Raw genomic sequence first — 23,300 nt, 5'->3', positions numbered from 1 at the left:
GAGGTCATAAAGTGGAAGGTAATAGTACAGCACATGTGTTATGCAGCAATTTCCTCTGGAATAAAACCTGTCTTGGACTGAAACTCTTAAAGACACAGAATGCTCCAAAAGGGGGTGAAATGACAGGATGACAGGATGATTTGAGGGGATGTGAAACATTCTATCCTGTAGGGAAGCTCCTTAAGGCCAGGAAGTAAACAATGCAATAGCTTCAGGAAGTCCCTGAAACTGACCAGGTTCACTAGGTTCCTCCTTCCTTATTCAAGCAGTAAGGACTGTTGAGAGAATTCTCTGAGCAAAACTGGCTAGAAGACTCTGGCACTAGATGAGCTGCCCAGAAGACTGGGATCATCCGAGCAGCACAGAGTAAGCAGGGGCCAGCTGGACTGCCTGAAGAAGCAGAGGCCAGGCAAGCTACCTGGAAAAGGCATTCTCCAACCTGTTGAGCTGCCTGCAGGTTGTGCAGTACCTCCAGGCTCCTACTTTCATTAGCTCTCATCCATGCTTTGGTGGGCGTTGGGGATATAGCTGGAGTCATTTCTGCTCCCATAAGTAACCCCTCATCCACAGTTGTGTAAGTAACCCCAATAAAACTCACTAGTTCACCAAGTTGGACTTTGGTGGTATCCTGATTTAGGTCTGTGGTTCCCTATCTGGGCTTGAGTAGATGTTTGTTCACATGCCTCTCCCCCCACCCCGCCCCGTAGTGTCACACACCATGTAATATGAAAGAAAGGGGGGATAATGGTAGTGAAAAAATTTAAGTGAGAATGTGGGGGAGGATAGAAAAGAGGAGTAGGTTGAAGGGGAGGGTTAACAAAACTAAGGATGGGTGAGGGGCTGGAGAGATGGCTCAGTGGTTAAGAGCATTGACTGCTCTTGAAAAAGACCCGAGTTCAATTCCCAGCACCCACATAGTAGCTATGAACCATCCTTAACTCCAGTTCCAGAGGATTCTGAAGCCTTCTTCTAATCTCCACAGCATTGCACAACACGGGTGCATTCACATACATGCAGGCAATACACTCATACACATAAAATAAAAATAACAAAATTTTTTTTTCAATTTTAAAAACTAAGGGTGAGCGAAAAGCCCTAATGGAAACCTACTTGTAAGCTAATTTTAAAAACATATAATTTACCTGCTGTGGTGATGCACATCTTTAATACTAGCACTGGGGAGGCAGAGTCAGGCAGATCTCTGTGACTTTGAGACTAGCCTGAGCTACATGAGTTTCAGTCTTCCTAGGGCTATATAGTGAGATCCTGTCCCAAAAATTTTTTTTAAATAAAATAAAAATATAATTTAAGAAAAGGAATTTGAACCAAGATATCCTGCTTGGGTGGCTAATGCTGCTCCCAGAAGTCATAAGTTATTAAAACAGGTGCCAGGCATGGCAGTTTTGAGTTCTTGGTCAAGAAGGCCTCAGAGCTCACCAAAGCAACACAGGCTATTGCATTGCTCTTCATTACACACCAGAGCTAGGTGGTAAGACCCTATTGTTGACCAGGTATGGTAGTGCACGCCTTTAGTCCCAGCACTTAGGGGGCAGAGGCAGATGGATCTCTGTGAGTTCCAGGCCAGCTGGGGCTACAGGGAGAAAAGCTTCTTCCCTACGGGGCACTTTCATGATGCTGTAAAGGTACTATGGCACATTGCTGGGGGAAAAAAGTCATCTATGATCTTATATAGCATTGGACCCCACATGCTAAAATATTAACCTGCCAGGCAAGGTGTGCCCACTGGTACAATAATGCATGACTGCTATAGAGGTAATCAGCTACTGTCTGATTGGATCTGAGGCCTGATCCATAGGAGGGAATTAATGTCTAGTACTATAAACCTAGACAAAAACTCATGGCTGGGGCAGTTATAAGCCCTAGGGAGAAAACCTTCTACTGTCATTTTACTAAATGGACATGTTGTCAATCTGCTTTCTAAATATTTACATCTATGCCCCAAAATTAGTGCTACTCTCAAACTTGGTCAGAGATGCTTCACTTGCAGTGGGCAGCAGTTTATGAAGACTTATAACTAGTCAAAGTGCTGAGAACAAGTGACTGTGGAGTGCTCAGCCCTAAACAGAACATCTGTATCACCTCCCCACCCCTACCAAGGCTTAGGAAACATCACGGAAGAGGGGGCAGAAAGCACATCAGAGCTGGACGATGGGGAGGAGTGCTGTGAAATGCTGTCTTTTGGATGTGACATGGGTGTTGCACTCACGAATTCCCACTAGCTGTGGTCACCTGCACAAGATCAAGCCCATCAACATTCCAGGATTGGGGAGAGGCTCATGAAACCCCACCCCTAGCTGAGGTGCTATTGGCAGTTAATGGCTGCTGGAGGTTGGGGGAGTCATTTTTCTTCAGTCATGTATTCACTGGTAAGTTGCCACGCCCCAGTATGTAACGCCCACATGTGCTCATGAAAGCAACCTTAATTAAATTCAGTGGGTCGTTGGTAGAAAGCATGAAAATAGAAGGACTTGGGAAGAAGAAGGGGTTCAGAGGAATGGGAAGGAGCTAAGAGAGATGAATACATTATATACATGTATGAAATTGTCAAGTATATAAATAATTTTGAAAAGAGAAAACTAGTAACAAGCAGAAAGTCTAGATTTCTTTTTAAAAAGCATAGGCTTTGATCTTTTAGACTCACCCCTATGTTTTCTCTTAACATACACACCTGGTTGCTCAGGAGATCCATCTTTAGAGCCTCTCTCTGCTAGAGTGGCAGATGGAAAAGGCAGAGAAAGGCATTATCTTGTCCCTCACCCCAGCCCAACACCAGCAACAGTATTCAGCCAACAATAAACCACTGATAAATATTTGTTGGGTGGTGAGTGGTTTCTTTATGTTTGATGACAGTCTTCCTCATAACCCGGGAACTCCGCTGGAGAAGCTACCATAACAGTCAAGTCCCTAGCATGATGTCTAAGGGAGACAATCTATAAATGTTTGCTAGTGAATAAAAGAATGTTTCTTTATATTTGGATACTATGCCTACTAGGGAATTAAAATATGCATTAAATATTCATACTTTAAAGATTTCAGTATAAAGGCTGTGGCACCATATAACCAGAAGTTAAACTAATTAGAGCTGTTTACAGTTTCATACCTCCCTGAAGTAACATGATTTCTTTGTTTAAAAGTGACTGGGGACATTTCTACACAGTTTTTTTACTTGTGGATTATCCAGGTCTTTCTGTATCAGTTGTGCTTGTAGGGACATTTGTTATGAGAGGTGACAAAAGAGGAGTGCAGAAGAGGGAACTAAATTGGAAGTTTTTCTTAGGTATTGCTCTCTGAAAGTGTGGTATACTGGCAGTCTTCAGCTATATCACCTTGAAAAAATTGACAATGTTCTTCAGGGTTTAGGTTTTTTTTGTTGGCGAGTGGGGGGTGTTTCAAATGAGAAAATACAATAGCATTTTGATAACTAATTTTGTGATAATAAGGTGTAATCACGGCCTGGCTGGCTGAATTTGAGTCTACCACTTGCTATGCTAAGTTCTCCGAGCCTTTATAAAATGGCAATAGAAAGAATCCAGGCATCTCATGGTTACTAGGAAACGTAAATGAAGATGAAGTGTTTACGTGATGCCTAATAAATGTTTGTCATCGTTGCTATAGCAGTAGTCAGATGGAGAATAGCAAAGCTCCTAGGAAGTGAAAACCTGAAGTAAGTTGATTCTTTCTCCCTGCTGTATTTTACATCTTTCTTCTTTTCTCACTTCCTCCCTATTTCAATGCAATCAGCAGCAGAGCAGAAAATTACACCTGACAAACTACCAGCTGTGATAAGTCAAACTTTGTGCTTCAGCATTTCAGCAAGATTAAAATTTACCCTAAAAACCTTTTGTATTATTTAACAAATGTGCTTCGCACATAGGCAAACTACCCTCTTTCGAGCCTCAATCTGTAGCTAAGATGTCTTTTAAAAAAAAAAAAAAAAAAAAAGATAGGTGTAAAGACTATAAGTCTTGCTAACCCATATAGGAGAGCTTAACTTCACCCTCTCACTTTCTGTGTGATGGAGACCCAGTGAATTTTTCATGATTTAGAACTGGGGGGGATAGCAAAAAAGAGCTAAGTGTGTTAAAGCACAGGGTTAATCTGCCAAATATAGTATTAGCCACTGATTCAAAAGCACAAGGTATGATCAAAATAAAGCTAGCCCAGCTCCTTGCTTACCCCAAGAATCTGGCTGAATACAAATGAATACATTGGCGTGACTGCCCCGTTAACTGCTGCACTCAAAGCCCCGACCAGCATGTAGTGCCATTCTGGGGCATTGAATTTCAGAATCCTCCTAATTGGGGCAGGTTTAACTTCTTCTGCAGGAATATCCTTGTCCTTAGGGAAAAGGAGAATTACATTAATCATCCAGACATATACATAGACACTTTGCATATATCCTTTATAGCAAACTCTTTGGTATTCACGGGTTTAAGAGGTATAGGTTGGTTATGAGTGACTGCACAAATCTGTGACCTCTGGTGGCTTGTTTACTGGTATTGCTTGAGACTGTCATGGCTGGAGTGGGAGCTCCCACCAGAGGGGGAATTTATAATGCTCATTTCACAATCACATATGGATTAACTCTCAAAGAGTAATAAGTGTGTTGGGTCTTTGAGAATAATAAGTCCTCATTTAAAAAACAACTTTGCTATGTGTATACATGAAAACCTGAGAAGGTTTCAAGATACGCTTTACATAAATATCAAGCAAGATTTTCTAACCTAGTGACTGGTTAAAGCTCTCAGGCAGGACAGCACATCAGAGACACTGCATTTTAAACAAGGTACAGGTAGCATTTACTCCTCTTTAGTAAGATTTTCCTTAGTGAGCTCTCACAAGTGTGATGCTGCATCGGGATTTCTAAATTGCACATTTTTTTCCCACAGAGAACAATTAGGACGTTCCCATTTTGATCTTTGTGGTTGGCATTAAAATACCGCAGCGTGCACATTTTTCACTTGAAGGAAAATATTATGCACAGACCCTCATTGTTTTATCTTTCATCTTTTTTACCATTAATATTATTCAATGTTTAGTCTTTAGGTCTGTTTAGTCAATAATTTTTTTAGTTTATTACCCACTCTGGGAAAGGATTCTAGGTGCCTCCCCATGACTCCTTTCCTATAGCACACACATTACTTTAAGCTGGTATTGATTTGTTTTAACTTTTCTATTAAAACATACTAAAAATATCTGCAGAAAATAGACTACAAAATGATTAATGAATCTTTTACTAACATTAATTTAACCTCTAGGTAACAGGAACAGATAGCAGCACCAATCTTTAAAAACATTCCCTTCACTTAAACAAAGTCAAAGACCACATTACCAATTCAATTTAAATGAAAGGCTGGAGTGATGCCCACTGGTAATGAAATTGTCATCGCCTCCCTTTCAAGCTCTCTCAGCTGCCTTCAACACTTGCAATTTGTCACTGCTGCATACTCACACAGCAAATCTTCCCGCTCAATTGTTCCATCTCTAACAGTTTACTAACCTCAGGCCATTCATGCCAGAAGAGAAGATGCCTGAAAAAGAACACGTGTGGCCAGCAAAGGAAAATCAGGGTTCTTGGGAGAGCCCCGTGTGGCCACCAGTGGACTATATCACTAAGTGCTTCAGTTCGCTGGTCCTCAGCTACTTTATCATTAAAATGAAGGTGTCCATCTAGGTTGCTGGGGGAGACATTTTGTCTATGTCTGTCACACTTCTGCACAAAAGACACTGACTACCTTTGTTCAGATTGTTTTTCAAGGATGCTTGTCTGGCAAACTGTGTTGGAAGACAGAGATAGTGCCTTTGCTTCAAGCATTAAGCCCATCTGTCCATTGTAGAAGAGACAGGCTTCCCATGACTCCTCTCCTATAACACACCTTAATTCATGCTACCTTCTTGCCTTCTTTGCATCTCCTTGTGGGAATTGGGGCTGAAGTGGGAAACCAGTGCAAAGATTCCAAATTGTGGCTGTTGTTATTGCTCCGAGTAGTTCAATTGCTCTAATGGATTCCACCTACATTCATAGGATTGTGTCAGACTAATTAGATGGCTTACAATAAGGCAAAATTGACCTTTATAGGTCTTGATAGTCCAGATCTGGATGCTCACAGACTCATAAAGTTTGATGATTAAAACAGATTTCTGTAACTCAGTCTCATTCCAAGCTTTCACTTTAGTAGGGCTTATATATGAATATAAGTTTAAAAAATATTCCTCAGTTAATTCTGGTGATCTAAACTCTCTTTGTGAGAACCTCAGTAGTACACAGTCTCCAAGACTTCTCCTGCCACTGAATGTCTGAGATTCTATAATTACACACTTCTTATGTTGGTCGTGATGTACCATTTACAAGCGTTTCCACACTGGTGAAGACTTGTTAACATTCACTGAATTCTGCCTGTTCCCTATGGACATTGAATATTCTAGGACTGCCACCCCACAGGATGGTTGGTCTATCCACAGTCTGATAAGATGGAACCTTTTCTCACTTTCTTATACTGAAGGTATCCCTAACCTTAAGCAATGAGATATTTAAGTTAAATATAAAGTATTTTTGTCTGGAAGTTTTCATTTCAAGATAAACTAATCAACAAAAATAGTTAACTTGAATAATTTTGTCACCTTAAACTAAAAAAAATTTTGCCTTAAAGGAAATTATACCCAGCTTCACCAAATGCAAACCAAGTGATGCAAAAACTAGGAAACCTGTCTCCAAACAGTAACTTTTGATTGAATTTTATTTGCTACATGAACAGTAGAGGAATAAAAGAAAACTATATAAAATATATCTAAAGTCATTCTATTAAAAACTCAGCAGTTTCTCACTTATGTAAATGGTTCAGTGCTTGACACAGAGCTTTTCCTGGTTTTCTTTCTTATTAAAAATATATTCTATTATTTTTATTTTATGTGTATGAGTGTATTGCCTGCATACATGTAATGTCTGTCATGCAATGCCCACAGAGGTCAGAGTGGGGAGTCAGATTCCCCAGGAACTGGAATTACAGTTTTCAGCTGCCATATGGGTGCTGGGAATAGAACACGGGTGCTCTGCAAGATCAGCCAATGCTTTTAACTGCTGAGCCATCTCTCCAGCACCCCCTGGTTTTCTCTGTTATATTTGATGTGTGGGCCAGGGAAAAATAGGACTTTCCACTGGAACTTTAGGTCCTGCTTCCTATACTTTGCTAGATTGGTTTCTGATTTTTTTTTTTTTTTCGGTCTTTCTGAGACAGGGTCTCCCTGTAGCCCCAGCTGGTCTGGATTTGCTATGGAGACCAGGCTGGCCTCGAACTCACAGCGATCTGCCTGCCTCTGCCTCCCGAGCGCTGGGATTAAAAGTGTGTGCCACCACGCCCAGCACGGTTTCTGAATTTTTAAAAAATTTTATTTATTATTTTTATTTTGTGTATATGAGTGTATTGCCTGATGTGTATAAGTGCACCCATGTCATGCAATGCCTGCAGCGGTCAGAAGAGTACTTCAGATTTCCCGGAACTGCAGTTATGGACAGTTGTTAGCCACCATATGGATGCTGGGAATTGAACCTGGGTCCTCTGCAAGAACAGTCAGTGCTCTTGACTGCTGAGCCAACTCTCCAGCCCTTGGTTTCTGAATTTTAATCAACAGGCCTCTCCTGCCTTGATATCAACTTTAAGTTTTGATGATAAAAATGGTACATATGACAAAGAACCCAAATTTTTCCAAATGAACAAAAACTGGCAGCCATTTTTATTGGTCCTATCTCTGCCTTATCTCTAAGATAGGAGTAAATCCTTTAAGTCTGCAGTGATGACGTTACAGGTATCTTACAGCTCATCCAGACTTGATTCGTATACATTCCATCTGATTTGCTTTTAGTTTTGCTAAAAAAAGATTCCTGGACTAATTAGAGACTGAAATCTCTACTCTGCAGGCTTCCCCTAACCCTAAACTCAGCCATCTCAGGATATCTAATCTCTGACCCCATTTATGAGAATTAAAGAATCAGCATGGAGAACAGGAAGAAAGGACTTAGCTCCATGACAGCTAGCTGAGCCTTGGGAAGAGTGACCCCAAGTAGGCGCTGGAAACACAGACTTAAAAAAACAACAGAACTTCATTTCTTCTAAGTGTTTAGTAAGCACTCTGAGAGACCACAAGGTGGAGATAAATGCTTTGTACAAGTAGATCTTTAGCAACACAGGAGAACGTCTCCCAATCCACCGAAAGTAAGAGAGGCCTTCTTCATCAAAATGAGAAATAAACAAGAATCTCATCAGTGCTTTGGCTGCAGAATCTGATTAAGATACTACTAAACTCAGATACTACTAAACTACTAAAACTCAGCTACACCTTTTCATTCAGTGCTCCTTGGGATTAAAAATTCCATTGAAAAAAAAAAAAAAAAAAAAGAAATTCTGTCAGCCAAATTTTGTTATAATTCTACTTTTTCCTTTAACAAATCCTTCAGAATTAAAGGATTCTAATACAGTTATTGTATAAACAAGTAATATTAATAGAAGAACTTTTCCTTGTAGAGCTTTAACAAAATAATATTGGCCTCCCCCACAACTTGTTTTCTTTCTTATATCTTCCTTAACTAGAGAAAATATAAAATGGCATCCTTAAAAAATTGTACTAGGTAACATCTACGTGATTTCAATTGTTTTGTTCCTAGCAGCATGAACATAAATGAAATAGTCACTTCCAGAAGAGGATCTGAGTCTTTAATGGCAAGGTGCAGTGAGAAAACATGCTGAAAGAAAGTATGTTCTCTCATGATTTATTCTGCCACTCGAAGAAAGACTATTCTATGGAATTTACTGAAAGCAATTTATTAAATATTGAGACCTTTATTTATACAATAATACTATATCAAGACAAAAGCAAGCCTTAAAAATCCATATTTCACAGACATAAGATCTTAAAAAGTATCATAATTTGTCCAAATTTTTTTCACTGTGAGCCAGTGTTTGTAATGATATCTTAATGGATTCTTAAGTTGGAATGACATTTTGAAACTACATTGTACATATCAATGTGCTTGTAATTAAAATATTTCCTGGCTTATTTGCTTTAATACAGCTTAGAGTTTTGGCTCCATTTTTTAATCACAGAAACTCAATTTTTCATTCTAGTTTAAAAAAAAAAATCCCTTGATATCCTTCCTACTTGATGCAAGACACCAGGCAAGTGTCTAAAGTAACTCAGTGCAGACAGAATGAGGTCACTAAGTCTAAGAAGCCTGTAATTTAGTGAGAGAACAAGACATCGTGACTTCAAAAATAAAGAGAGCTCCATGAAGAGGTTCTAATGAAGTACTGATAGGGGACTAAAAGTGAGAGTATCCAGGCTAGGGAAGTTTGGGGGTGGACAGATGGTCCCCATATGAGAAAGATGATGTCCATCCACACCAGAAAAATGTCTGCATCTTCACAAGTGGATCTCTATAACTTAAAAATGTGGTAACACATATAAAGTCTAGTTTTATTCAATGCCTTTGCTGCTTAACATTTTTGCCAATGTTATTATAGTCTAAGAGAATGTTTTAAAATGTGAGGGAAAATAATTTTAGGGTATTTTTTTTCAGGCAGGGTCTCCCTATAACCCTGACTGACCTGGAACTTGCTATGTAGACCAGGCTGGCCTCAAACTCACAGAGATCCACTATCCGGCATTCACCACCATGCCAAACTAGAGCATTCTTTAAAGGAAATAAGTTGTTATGTACATTTAAGAAACATATTTACTGCTTTCTAAATAATTATTTATCCAAAATTATTTGGGCTGGAGAGATGGCACAGAGGTTAAAGAGCACTGGTTGCTCTTGCAGAGGACCCAGCTTCACTTACCAGCACCCACATGGTAACTAACAACCATTTATAACTTCAGTTCCAAGGGATTCTACACCCTCTTCTGACCTCCATGGGCATTACACAATACTGTGCGCTTATCCATATGCAGGCAATACATGCATACATATAAAATAAAAATAATAAAATTAAAAAAAATTATTAACTACCCCTTAAGAGCTCAGTTTTAGTTAACATACATTTTTCAAAGTAATTAATTAAGGAATCTGTTTCTTTTTTAAAAAATTGTATAAAATTTAGAGTTTTCACTCTAAATTTTCTAATGTTTCATTTATTTAGTCTGACTTAGTAAACCCTATACCTAGGAAATACATATACTTTAATGTACAGAGCACCCCAGGCAAAACTTCCCATTCCCCATGAGCAGTGAATGCCTGACCTTGCTGTCTTCGTAAGTAGACTTATGATCAACAATAGCCAACGGAGGTTCGTGTGTCAGGCCAGAAATCTGAGACTTGGAGCGTTCCCGGAGGGAAGCCCTGTAAACAAGGAGCAAGATGGGACAGGTTGCTGAGGGCGGGCAGGTTACAACAGGACTCACTGGTGATTTAAGTTTACATCACATATCAAATAAACAGAAATATTTGGTAGGCCACATGGCAACCGGGACAGGGAGCTTCTAAGTTCGGTTTGATGAAGCTTGTTTGGGGTCAGGGTGAACTGAGTAGATTGCTGTGGACCCCAAGCTCTGTAACTACTGAACCCAGACTCAGTGTGTAACCAGAGAGGGAGAACGTGAACAGCCCCAAAGTTGTGTGCCACTTTTCACTGCAAAGAAAAACACCTAATGTGGGAAATAAATACTCTTTCTCAATATTATTATTTAGGAAATTATTTTCTGTTACCAATTAACTTATTCTTGAACCTAAAATACATTGCTGAAGAGGGACTCAGCTATGAGAAAGACTACAGCTAAAGAAGCAAGATGCAAATTAGCATTTCATTTAGACATCGTCTAGAAAGACTTGTCAGTGCACACAATGAGATATTTTTAATAGAGATGCTTCGTATTCAAAGTTATAAATCTTTCTCTGCAGGGGGTTAATAGCTACTTTCTCTGGGTACATTGTATTTCTATTTTTTAAAATCCTAGTCACTAAAATGTAGAATTTGTGGGAAATATAACCAAATAAGAGGTATTTATATGAAAATGGTTATTTGTTTCTCATTACAAACTACTTACAATGGATAGAATTTTGTTTCTCTTAAAAGTTAACAAACCATTTATTTTCTTGTTGGCATCATTATAAGAGATATCTCATTTTAATCTACGAGGTGCATGTTCATTTTTTGCATTCAAGAAGGTAGTTGTTATATTCAGATTTGCAACCCTGTTACTCTTATAATTTTAATATTTTACTCACGATGAAAAATCCTGCCAGGATCAAAATATTACCACATATGTATAAAATTTGCTTAACAATTTTGATAATTTTTTAGCTTTTATTTTATGAGTAACTCAAAGCTATTCCTTTATTTTCCAAACTCAATAAAGCAAGCATTTCTTTAACAAGTTTTTTTCAGTAGATTTGTTCAGAAGAGAGAAGCAAAAAGAAAACAACTAAGTTTGAGGATTTAGATTTATAAAGAAAAGATGCACTAGAGCCCGAATCACCCATCTGTATTTTCAGATAAGCACAAATACTTTTAGTGAATTATTCTTTGAGTGCGAACAATAAATAAGTCTGTTTGACTACTTAAAGTTGTTATCAGAATCCTCTGTCTTAAGCATCTTTAACTCCTTTTCAGGAAACAAGTAGCCATCTTGAATGAGCGAGACCAATAACTGAGTCTTTGCTCTTGAGTACAGCCTTGCATTTAATGTCCTGGGAATGGGAAGTCCAACAGTAGTGACAGCATCAGCCATTACTTATTACTACTTTCTTAACTTACAGGAAAAAAATCTTAACAATATTTTAAATGAATATAGACAAAAATTACTGGACAGAACTCTTAGTATACAATTTTTAACACTAGAGAGCTGGGTGTGGTACCTCATACCTTTAATCCCAGCACTCGGGAGACAGAGGCAAGTGGATCTCTGTGAGACTGAGGCCAGGTTGGTCTACATAGTGAATTCCAGGCCAGCTGGAGCCACAAGGAAACCCTGTCTAAAAAATAAAATAAAAACCAGGAAAATGTTAGTGAAATTCCTCAACCAGGATAAAACACAAGGCTAAAATTTATAGCATACTCCAAAATATGTTTTGAAAGCAAATACCTATGTGTTGATCCAGAGGAAAATAAATACCTCATTTGGGGGACATTTTTCTTTAAAAGTTAAAACATGTTTTATTTCATCCAGTTAAAGAATGATTTGATTTCAGAGAGCTGAAGTGTTCTGTAGTTCAATTGCCTTTCTCTCTCAAGGTTAAGAACAGACCTGAATGGGTGAAGATGGCCTTCATCTAACACAGCATTTCGAATAACAGTTAACTTCAGTGGGGTAAAACCACACACTGGTGTTTATTCGTTTGTTTTCATTTGTTTATTTGTTTTCTCCTGAGATAGGGGTTCACTGTGTAGCCCAAGTCGGCTTTGAACTCCTCCTGCCTCAGCCTCCTAAGGACCACAATACCGTTAACACAAATGTCTTTAAAACTTCCCTTTCTAAGGTCAATAAGCAACACTTTAACCAGAAAGCCCTCCATCATAACTGTCCTCTCAAAGTTGAGAAGGCAAAGTTCAATAAGCCCGTATGTGCTTACTTCACAAGATCTAGGAGTCTACTTAGGGTTTTCCCTATCTCGTGTACCCAAGATATTACCCAAGGTTCACAACTGCAGAAGCCTCCTAAGAATATCAGAAAACTTCGGAATCACATGGTTTGTGCTTACCTTAAACTATTCCTGTAGCTCCCTCTGGTAAAGGTCCTTTTAAGTGAGTCACCCTCAGTTGCATCTTTCCCTATTCAACACAACATGAGCCACACAATAAGCACAGCAGTACTTATGTAGGATTATTTAATATGTTTGCTTGGAAAGCAATTACTGTATCAGATGCCAAAACATCTTATTAACTTTATTGCAGTAAATAAAGCTTGGAACTTGTCTAACAAAAGTGTTAGACATTTTTTTGTCTAACAAAAAATTTCAAATACTCAAGACTGACTCATGTGAAACGTATACTAGCCTTTTCTCTCTGTAGACACAAATATCTCTTAGCATAAATCAGAAATCTAAGGAAAACTCACCAGAGATGGCAAAAGAAATGAAAAGAACAGCACATTTTTCAAAAACTCTATTCAGAACAACTCATGTGGTTTTTTAATTTTTTAAAAAATTTTTATTTTGTGTGTATGCATGTATTGCCTGCATGTAGGTTAGTGCACCCGTGTCATGTAATGCCTGCAGAGGTAAGAAGAGTCTATCGGATTCCCTGGGACTGGAGTTACGGACAGTTGTTAGCTGCAATGTGGATGCTGGGATTCGAACCCGGGTCTTCTTCAAGAACAACCAGTGTTCTTAACTGCTGATCCATCTCTCCAGCCCAAAACTCATGCGTTTTAAACATATGCAGTAGATATGTGGTTCCATGAGTCCAAATGTGAAATGAAGAGGAGAATAGCGAGTGGTTGGTATGTTTAGCTCAAGGCAACCATGGAGTCTGACAATTCAGATTGAGGAAGGGAAGGTGTATTGGACCTGAAGTATCTATCTCTGTTTGAAAACAAATTTAAGTTTAAAGTCTTTGATTAATTCACTCAGTCAATATGAATGAGACTCCTCCCATATGCATGACACATTCTAGATATAGACATAGATTGGATATGGAAATAAACATATATATAGATAGATGATACATACATACATATATATATATAATAGAGTACATGAAATTGAGTGGAGGTGAAGGGCAGATAGAGGAGGGGATCTAAATGCAATAAAACTATATTATATGAAATAAATACCCCCAAATCCAATATAAGTAAATAAATTACAGATAAATCGCAGATTGAAAAAAAAAGGGGGGGGAGGGATCTTGGGTTTAACTCTGTGGCTTGACTAAATAACTTAGACTTCCATGCTTTTTTTGTCTCCATTATTCCATTATCAAAACACATAATACCTGCTGAGCTGTTGAGAGAATAATACATATTCACACGCATATAAATTCATCAAGTACTATAGATGTCAACTATTTAGTATAATACGCAGGCAAAAGAAAAAAGCACTTACCCTTTATGTTCTTTTCCTCCAGGGTTTTATCTCCATGGCTTTGCAGGGTCACAAGTGTGAAGTAGACACCTTTTCTTTCCAACAGCTCTTCATGGGTACCTCTTTCCACTGCTACACCATGTTCAAAACCAATGATCACATCCGCAGCTCTGACTGTGGATAAGCGATGGGCAACAGAGATGACTGTGTGTTGGTGCTGAATCTGTAAGAGGGAATGGTGCACTGTTAAGACTGCAAGACAGAACCAACACTGACTTCAGATTATCCCCAAGTCCACAAATAAAGTCAGTTTTGGACCCTATGAATCTCCTTAAACAGGCTGTGCAGATATTAGAATAAGCCAGCAGTTTTTTATTTTTATTTTATGTGTATGAGTGTATTACCTGCATATAGATAGGTGTACCCGTGTCATACAATGCCCTCAGAGGTCAGAAGAGGGCGTTGGATCCCCTGGAACTGGAGTTATGGATAGTTGTTAGCTACCATGTGGTGCTGGGAATTGAACCTGAGTCCTCTGCAAGACCAGCCAGGTGCTCTTAACCACAGAGCCATTTCTCCAGCCCTGCCAACAGTTTCTTATAGCCATAAATCATATCATATATTGATATGATTGTGGCAATAAATTGGGAGCTTAGTAAGTGGGTGCTTAAATTGTATGTTAGTCCAGACAAGGTAAATTTTTTAAATATGGAGAGCTTAAATTTTATATGTGCATCTTTGGGGAGTAAATCATGACTCTGTTCTGCTTGGCATGAGATAGACTGTAATTAGCCAATATGATTTAAAGGATCAGACCATACACATCCACCAATTAGTGTCACTTCCCTCTGCAGGGAGTTGCTTTTCTTGCAGTAGTACAGGCATTTCTTCATGGACCAGCAAAATGAACAGACTCCACAAACCTTATTCAGTGCTGCTTGTACTCTGGCTTCACTCTCGTTGTCCAATGCTGAGGTAGCCATGTCCAAAAGCAGGATCTTGGGATTTCGTATGAGGGCTCTAGCAATGGCTACCCTTTGTTTCTGGCCACCACTCATCTGGCCTCCTCCTTCTCCAACAAGGGTATCAAATTGCTAAGAATCATGAGAAAGAATTTGATGGTTCCTGTCTGTGATCAGTATGCCTTCTAACTTCTTCCTTAAGCATGAATTTTTATAGGTCCAACATTTACTGAAAGGAATATCCCTTCCCAAAACAGATGAGCCTAATCAATATTTACATGTGAGATAAATTAATTTGTGCATTGAACTGTGTAAATGTTCCTTTTTAGTTCAAGTTCAAATAAAATTTTCAGCCAAACTGAAAAATTGATCAGTCTTGAAAGTCCATCGTAGAGGACTAAATCACATAGCTCATTCCTGGCTCCTTTCTCTAACTGGGCAACATGGCAAAACGTAATGCTAAAGCTGCCTTTATATTGTGAATGGAAGATCATACTAACCTTAGACTCCTTGCTGTGACAGCAAATCCTGACTAAATATCCCTAGACTAACACCACATTGGAAACTAACAATGTGATATTAAAAGTGGGATTCTTTTTTTTTTTAATGTGTATGAGTGTTATGCTTGCATATAGGTAAGTGCACTCATGTCATGCAATGCCCACAGAGGACAGAAGAGGCTGTCAGATCCTCTGGAACTGGAGTTACAGACAGTTGTTATCTGCCATGTGGGTACTGGGATTCAAACCTGGGTCTTCTGCAAGAACAACCAGTGTTTTTAACCGCTGAGCCATCTCTCCAGCCCCCAGAAGTCAGATTCTTAACTTGCTTAATATCAGTGGACATGAGTTGAGTTCCTTTACCAAAGATAAAAACAGTGCTGAAATTCTACACACATTGTCCCACAGTGCTCATAGACACCCCCAGGAGGCAGGTATTTAGGACATTCTGAGCATAAGGGGATAAATTAACCTGAGAGAAGTTCATAAAGCTAGTAGAGAGTAGGTTTGATACTGAGGTAGTGCAATTCTAAAACTTTATTCTCATTAGCTATTAGACCACAGCTTCCTTATAACTACAATGTTACTCATAAAGGTGATTTAGAAAGTGAATAGGAAGTGTTCAAGTCACTGACTCTGGAGCCAGACCACCTGCTGTGACTTTCCTGATTACCTAGTGCATAATTTTGAGCAGTTACTGACCTCTCAGGACCTTGTTTCTTCATCTATAGATGGACACAATAGTAGTTGCTCCCTGATAAGGAAGTTATGAGGGTTAAATGAGCTAATCAATGTGAAGTGCTAGAACAGTGCCTGAAAGGTAGAAAAAGCCATATACACGCTATGAACAATCTTTCTTTGACTTAGCACACCATCAGTGGCAAAATCCTGTAAGCATGATAATACAGAGTTGGTTTTGTAGCAGTGGTGCTTGTATAGAATGGAAGCATATGAGGAATGTGTTTGAATTTGTGAGATACAGTTCTAAAGGCACAATAATAAGACAGCGGGAGCACAAGAAAACCATTGGTTGTTATTATCTAGACCTTTAAATATTCCCTATGATGACTGATCTTGAAGGAAATACGAAAACGCAAGATGGGCACCAGCATGTATCTTTCTCAACTTCCTCACCATGGACACAACATGACCAGCTGCATCATGCTCCTGCCACCAAACCATCCCTGCCATGATGGATTGAATCCTCAAATTGTTAGAATAAACTCTTCCTCTCCTAGGTGGCTTTCTTGGCGCGTTTTAAGCTCTATCCTGTGTGTGGCATTATTGGGAGCTGGTGGAACGTTTAAGATGTAACGTTTGTGGAAGGAAGTTGGTTCACTGGGAGTCCCTGAAAGAGACACTGGGACCTGGGACTCTGGTGTTCTCTCTCTCTCTCTCTCTCTCTCTCTCTCTCTCTCTCTCTCCTCTCCACGCCCCCCTTACTGGTTTATGAGGTGAGCTACTTTGCTCTATTACACACTCTCCACCATGGTGCTCTCTTTTGCCACAGGCCTCAAGCAAGAGAAACAGCTATAAGCCAAGAAAAAAAAATACCTCCTTAAAAGTTACTTATGACACTGGCCAGGCATGGTGGCACATGCTTTTAATCCAAGAACTCAGGAGGCAGAGGCAGGCAGATCGCTGTGAGATCGAGGGTCTACATAGCAAATTCCAGGCCAGCTGAGGCTACAGGGAGACCCTGTCTCAAAAAGACTGAAAAAAAAAAAAAGTTATCCCAAGTACTTTGTCATTGTCACTGTGACTGAAAACTGAAAGGCGACTAACAGTGGTAGAGCATCAAGAAAGCATTGGTGATGCATTGCTTTGTGACCAATATTGCATCTTTCTAGACATGTGCTTAATAGACAGAAAAATTATACCTATATCAAGGGAGCTTTTTAAAAGATAGTTCTCCAGTATGATAGGCTAACTGTATAGATAAAATATTTCTAGAGGAAAGGGAAAACACATTATATATTTCCATGCATAAACCTAGAGTGTTATGTTAAGAACTGAATGACTCAGGATTCAAATGAAAAGGGATGTATTCTTCCTGACGACTTAGGGGGTACCTGTGGCAGGGCCATGATGAAGTTGTAGGCATTGGCTTCCTTGGCAGCTCGGACTATGTCTTCCATTGTGGCCTCTTCTCTACCATAACGAATATTTTCTGCAATCGTGGTGGAGAAAAGAACTGGCTCTTGCTCCACTATCCCAATCTGTTCTCTCAGCCACCGGATGTTAAGAGAGCGAATGTCATGGCCATCTAGAGTCACCTAAGAGCATGAAAACATCAGGTTACATGGAGCCCTCCATGGTTCTGAATCAATGCTAAGTGGTACTTTGGCCACTGGGGAGAACAAACAGAGGCCAACAATACTGTAATTGAAACAGTTCCTGTGGAAATGTGGCTGTTTATACAAGGATGACAAGATGTAATTGAAATAAAGTTCAGCTGCAGGGAAATTCCCTATAGAAACACAAATGTAAATGTTACTTTATTTCTTGCTGTTGGCTTCAGAATGGGCAAATTTTTAATATATCAGAAAAGAGTAGTCAGTTGTTTACCATACTTTGAGTATTCTTACCATCCTTTGACTTGGGACCAGAAAGGGACTTCAAAAGATAATAAAAGTAAGCAATAATCCCTCTCACATATATAATTTATAGTAAACCTTACTTTCTAATCAAAGCAATTGAAACTGTAAGTGGGAAAAAGCAAAAAAAGCACTCCTGGAAAAGTTAAAACAATCTCACATCAAAAAAGCAGCTTGATGACATCACCATTCGCATTCTCCTGCCCCTACATGTTGAAAAGTTTCTGGAAGTTACACACCATGCCTTCACTAGGGTCATAGAATCTCTGAATGAGTTGCAATGCTGTACTTTTCCCAGCTCCACTGGATCCCACCAGAGCTGTCATTTCCCCTGGTTTGATGACCATGCTGAGGTTATTTAAAATCTGGAGAGGAAAGAAGAAAAGTTTGAAGTCCATAATGTTACTAGGCATGTAAGCAAGAAATTAGGCCTGGCATTGGAATGCTTTGTGAGGACATGTGTATGATGGTTATGTGCCTGCGTGATTGTGTATGTATGTGTGTGCTTACTTATGAACCCCCACGGCAATATCCATAGATAGCCATCAATCACCAGCCAAAGGAGGCATTGTCTGGAATGAAGTTTTAGCATTTGGCACATTTCTTGATACTGTGCATAACAATAAAAGGATGTGTGTTGACACTGGTAAAGGAAATAAGCAATTTCCACCTTTAAAATTAAGCCCTTGATCTCATTTAAAACACTTCTGACATCCTAGGATACTTCCAAGAGACAGTCCCAACTAGTTAAAGAAAAAGCCCCAGTAAGTTAGAAGTATAATGGTAATTTATAAACCAAGGATCAGCAATAATCCAATTTATAGATTTTAAATTGTTATATATGTGTATGGTATACGAACATATTACTTGAATAAGTTTGCCTAATAAATGTACATGTTCTATTTCTAGTTCTAGGACTCTGAAAGGCAAGGTCTGAATGCTGGTATGTGAAATTGAGATTTAGTTCTAGGGGTATAGCAGAAATATTATTAGTAAAGGAAACTAAAGATACTATGTTAAAAATGAAGACAGGTATCATTTCAAAGCCAGTTTGTTCCAGAGACCAGAGCCTAACTTTCCTGTAGAGCAGGCTGCCTTTAAAGATCTTGCTTCATAGGTTCAGGAAAACAGTATTCCTTTCACCATGTGCCCTGGACATTGTTTAGTACAAGACACAGAGGAGCAAGTGCCCTTCCTATGAGGACTGACTCAGTGGCCCCAGTAAACCAACAGTCGGGAAACAGCTGCCACTCCTGCCTGCTCACTAACTGTGCTCCACCTTCTGCCACTTCCAAGGAGGTAGGGATTAGGAGCAGTGCCACTTGATGGTTCTAGTTGCCTTAACACAAGTAGAATTACAGGATCTACCAGTTATTACAATAGAGGAGTGCAGAGTTGACTTAGCCTGCGTGCTGCTAGACTGGGTTCCAGCCAGAGGGATTTGCATAATACAATTATCACAAAGGAATGTGGTGTGTCCATAAAGTGTCTTGAGGACATTTGAGGACAGAGAAACAGACCCCTTCCTCTGTTCCTGGAAACTGAGTCAGCTTTTGAAAAACAAACACTGTGTGGCTCTGGAAATGAAGTACCAAAGAAGCAAACGTCCATTGTCTTCAGGCACAAGGTAGACACTCACCTTGACATCAGGTCTAGAAGGGTAGTAGAAAGTCACATTATGAAACTCAATTTCACCCTTGATTCGATCCAGCTTGTAGCCATCATCTGACATGCAGTCAATAAGGGGTTTCTGGAGTAAAATATGAAGATTAAGCAACAATATGTGTCATGTGCATTTTGTGCCCATCTTAGAGTAAGCTAACACATAAAGCAGAGATGTATCCTGGTAAAATATTTCAGAGATATGCTAAAGGTAAATAGCTTCCATATCACATACTTATAAGAGTAATAAACACTACTACCTATTGAGATATTGCTATGAGGCACTGTTATATTACTATATATTGTTATTAAGTATGACACTGATATAATAGCAGATAGTAGATTTTACTATTTAATTACTATTATTTATTGAATTATAAAATTATACTTAATATTAAATTACATGGTAATGCATTATTTATTGATATACATATACAATGTTAATATATTTTATGCTTATTATAATGTATTACATTACACATTATATTACTGAGATATGGGAGGCAATATACTTGGTGTTTTAATGTGTAGTTTGCATTTATATTGTTGTTACAATCTAGTTAGACAGATCCAGTTTTTGGATAGGGAGGTGGCAGAACCTAAGAGATATAGTTTCTTGCCTAGAGCTGTGTAGTTAGTCAGGAAGGCTGCGGGCCAGTAGAACTCTACATATGAGTTGTCAGTGCAGATGGTAAGTAAAATTAAGTATCCCCACAGTGTCTTCAAATAACACCACTTCCACCTGTATCCTGAATTCACCTCTGCTATTAGTGAGACTAACCTAGTGAGGTTAACCGTTCTGATTAACCAGACAAGAGAGAGGGCTACCTCCTGCTTCTAGAACACTCTAGGTTTCATTTCTTTTCTCTTCCACAACAAGTAATAAAAATTATGACCATAGCCCTATTTGGGGATATGCTGAAATTTATGCTCTTCTTCTAGAGTGTCTAATAAAGATAATTTTTTAAATGCCTTTATCGTTAGTCAATGTTTCAGGACTTCTTTGTGGTCATCGCTTCATTTGAGAATGTAGCAGCCATAGAAAGAAGGCAGCATTTGAAAGAGCAACATATTCCAAGATATGAAACCCTGTAACACAAAGTCATTTCCTTGGGTAAATGATAGCCCCATTGCTTTCCAAAAACAATAATCCACTTCAGAGGACCATGACACTTGGCCCAGGGCATTTTCTCAGAGGGGAAGGACAACAGAGCACCATCTTCTCCCTTCCGCTGTGGCTTGTGGTTTCCTGATATGATTTTTAATGTGCTTCCATAGATTTACCAGGAAATCCTATTTGGCTTACCAAAGTCCTTTAAAAACTTAGGAACTTCCTGCCAGAAGATAGTTCAGTCTCATGAAACTGGTCTTAAAACGTGCATACTCTGGCTTTTCCCATCTGCCCAGCCTTTGCCCCCTGCATTATTCTGTTCACACTGAACTCCTTCAGCTCCTTGAGTTCACTAGGCCCTTTTCCAACATAGAGGTTTCTCTTCCAGGAATTCCCCTTCTTGCTCTCACTTCCCATGCACAAAATTTAAAGATGCCTCCCACCCCCCAGTCATTTTGCTTTGTCCTATTGTATCTTCTTCATTGGATTTAGCACTATCCAGTATTTTAAATGCTTTCATTTCTTTGTACCTGCTTCCCAGTATGAGTATGAAAGTAGGAGCATTATTTGTCCTAGCTCACTCATTCCCAGCTCTTAGAATTGGTCCAGATCATGACTGTACTCAAGAACTATTATTGGCTTGTAGGTATCTTTTGCAGCTTCTCATGTTTTTCAACATTAAGAGTACACGCCAACTCCCTAATTTGCTAATGGCCCTTTCTTTCAGCTTAAAAAATATATTACTGTTTTGCCTGCAAGTATGTATTGTGAAAACCCATGGAGGCCAGAAGACAGCATCAGACCACCTGCAACTGGAGTTACAGACAGTTGCTAGCTGCATGTGGATGCTGGGAACAAACCCAAGTTCACCCAGGTTCTCGGCAAGAACAGCCAGTGTTCTTAACTGCCATCTCTCCAACCCCCAGATGCCTTTGTTTGTTTGTTTGTTTGTTTGTTTGTTTGTTTGTTTGTTTGTTTGTTTGTTTTGAGATGGGGTCTCTCTGTAGCCCCAGCTGGCTGGAACTTGCTATGTAGACCAGACTGGCCTTGATCTCACAGAAATCCTCCTGCCTCTGCCTCCCAAGTGCTAGAATTAAAGGCATCCCTTTCTTTTGGCTTTTACATACCCTGTCTATTGTCTGGAAAATGGTGGCAGCTGCTGTTCGCCCAGTGGCAAAGGCTTCCATTGATGAAGATGCATGACCAATATTCATAGCTGCTACAATGATACACAGGAAAATCTGAAATGAAAAGGAAAACAGCTCTCCTGCATGTTTGCCGGTTTGCAAATAATGCCCCTTCCCATTCAGCCATCCATGTGAACTCAGATTTCTCAGAAATAGTTCTCTGAAACAGTTTGAAAGGTAATTAGCTTATGGGCTCTTTGGAAATAAGTAGAAAATCTTTTGTTTTGTGCAGCATTTCTTCAGGGTTATAATTTAAAATACATTGTCTTTCCTGAGCATCACTCTTCTACAAAGTAGGAGAGTTGAGTAAGAGGTGAAAGGAAGCAGATAAAGAACAACTCTTATTGTCTAAATTGTTTTAATACCTTTCTCTCCAGAGGCCTTCCTACCTCAGCAAAGAAAGTCTTTCTGTGCCCAAGATCAGGCCCAGCAAACATGTTCTATAACAGCCTAGTTCAGGCTATTCAGGCCGAAAGGTTCTAAACCCACACACTTATCATGTAACACAAAGCAAGTATAACAGTATATAAGCAGGTGACTATAACTATGTTCCAATAAAGCATATTTATAAAAAATAGAAGGGTGGTCCAATGACCTTACTTTGCTGAGCCACTGAAGTTTTAAGTTGAGGATTAGGGGGTAAGACCCTTGCTCAGCATGGCTTTATAAGCTGATATCCCATGCAATTGTCTCTGGGGAGATTCTTAGGGGAGGTGTGGGTGAAAGAGGGCAGACATGTGCCCAATACCATCATAGCCAGCACACATCCCAGCAGAGTAGTGGTTTTACCATGAATTTTACACTGTTTGCCCCTGTGCACAGGAAGGTAGGAAGAGAGGCTGCAGGGAACAGTCATTGTGTGTATGAACCCTCCTAGGGAAACAGAGCCTGTGTCCCTTAGAATCTAGATTTGGAGGCAGGAAAACCGTGGCTAATGGGTCAGGCCTGCAGTCACTACAATCTGAGCTCAAGTCCTACTCAGTGCCGCTGGGCACAAATCTCAACCTCATGACTGCCTTTCATTTTTGAAGTGATAATATAATGATACCAATTACAGAATGAAGTTGTGAGAATCATGGTAATTACACTAAGCACCTCAGTGCTCAACACCTTATATACACTGAGTGAATGTTATTTTCTATTACGTTATTTCTATTGTTGAAACCTAAAACCTACATGAAAGACTAAGCCTTTTCCTTCATTCACGTCCATTTCGTCTTTCTTTAGTAGATCAGAGTATGTTTTTGTC

General features: G+C 39.3%; 1 protein-coding gene across 3 annotated transcripts in view; it reads right to left on the bottom strand.

The window, feature by feature from the left end:
- Positions 1 to 23,300, bottom strand: part of Abcb11 (ATP binding cassette subfamily B member 11) — a 99,261-nt gene that overhangs the window by 31,905 nt on the left and 44,056 nt on the right. For 2 of the 3 annotated variants that reach the window (XM_029565783.1, XM_008837812.2), the window contains exons 11-19: positions 21,992 to 22,105; positions 19,731 to 19,841; positions 18,331 to 18,456; positions 17,567 to 17,770; positions 14,956 to 15,126; positions 14,054 to 14,255; positions 12,713 to 12,782; positions 10,255 to 10,354; positions 4,198 to 4,359 (exon numbers count right to left, since the gene is read on the bottom strand). In XM_029565783.1, the coding sequence (XP_029421643.1) occupies positions 4,198 to 4,359; positions 10,255 to 10,354; positions 12,713 to 12,782; positions 14,054 to 14,255; positions 14,956 to 15,126; positions 17,567 to 17,770; positions 18,331 to 18,456; positions 19,731 to 19,841; positions 21,992 to 22,105 (1,260 nt within the window). The other variant, XM_029565784.1, reaches the window with a different exon arrangement.

This window comes from Nannospalax galili, unplaced genomic scaffold (assembly GCF_000622305.1).
Source record: "Nannospalax galili isolate Female #2095 unplaced genomic scaffold, S.galili_v1.0 scaffold1398, whole genome shotgun sequence".
Taxonomy (NCBI): domain Eukaryota; kingdom Metazoa; phylum Chordata; class Mammalia; order Rodentia; family Spalacidae; genus Nannospalax; species Nannospalax galili.
Note: the sequence above shows the minus strand (reverse complement) of the source record. Positions and strands in the feature narration are given on the sequence as shown.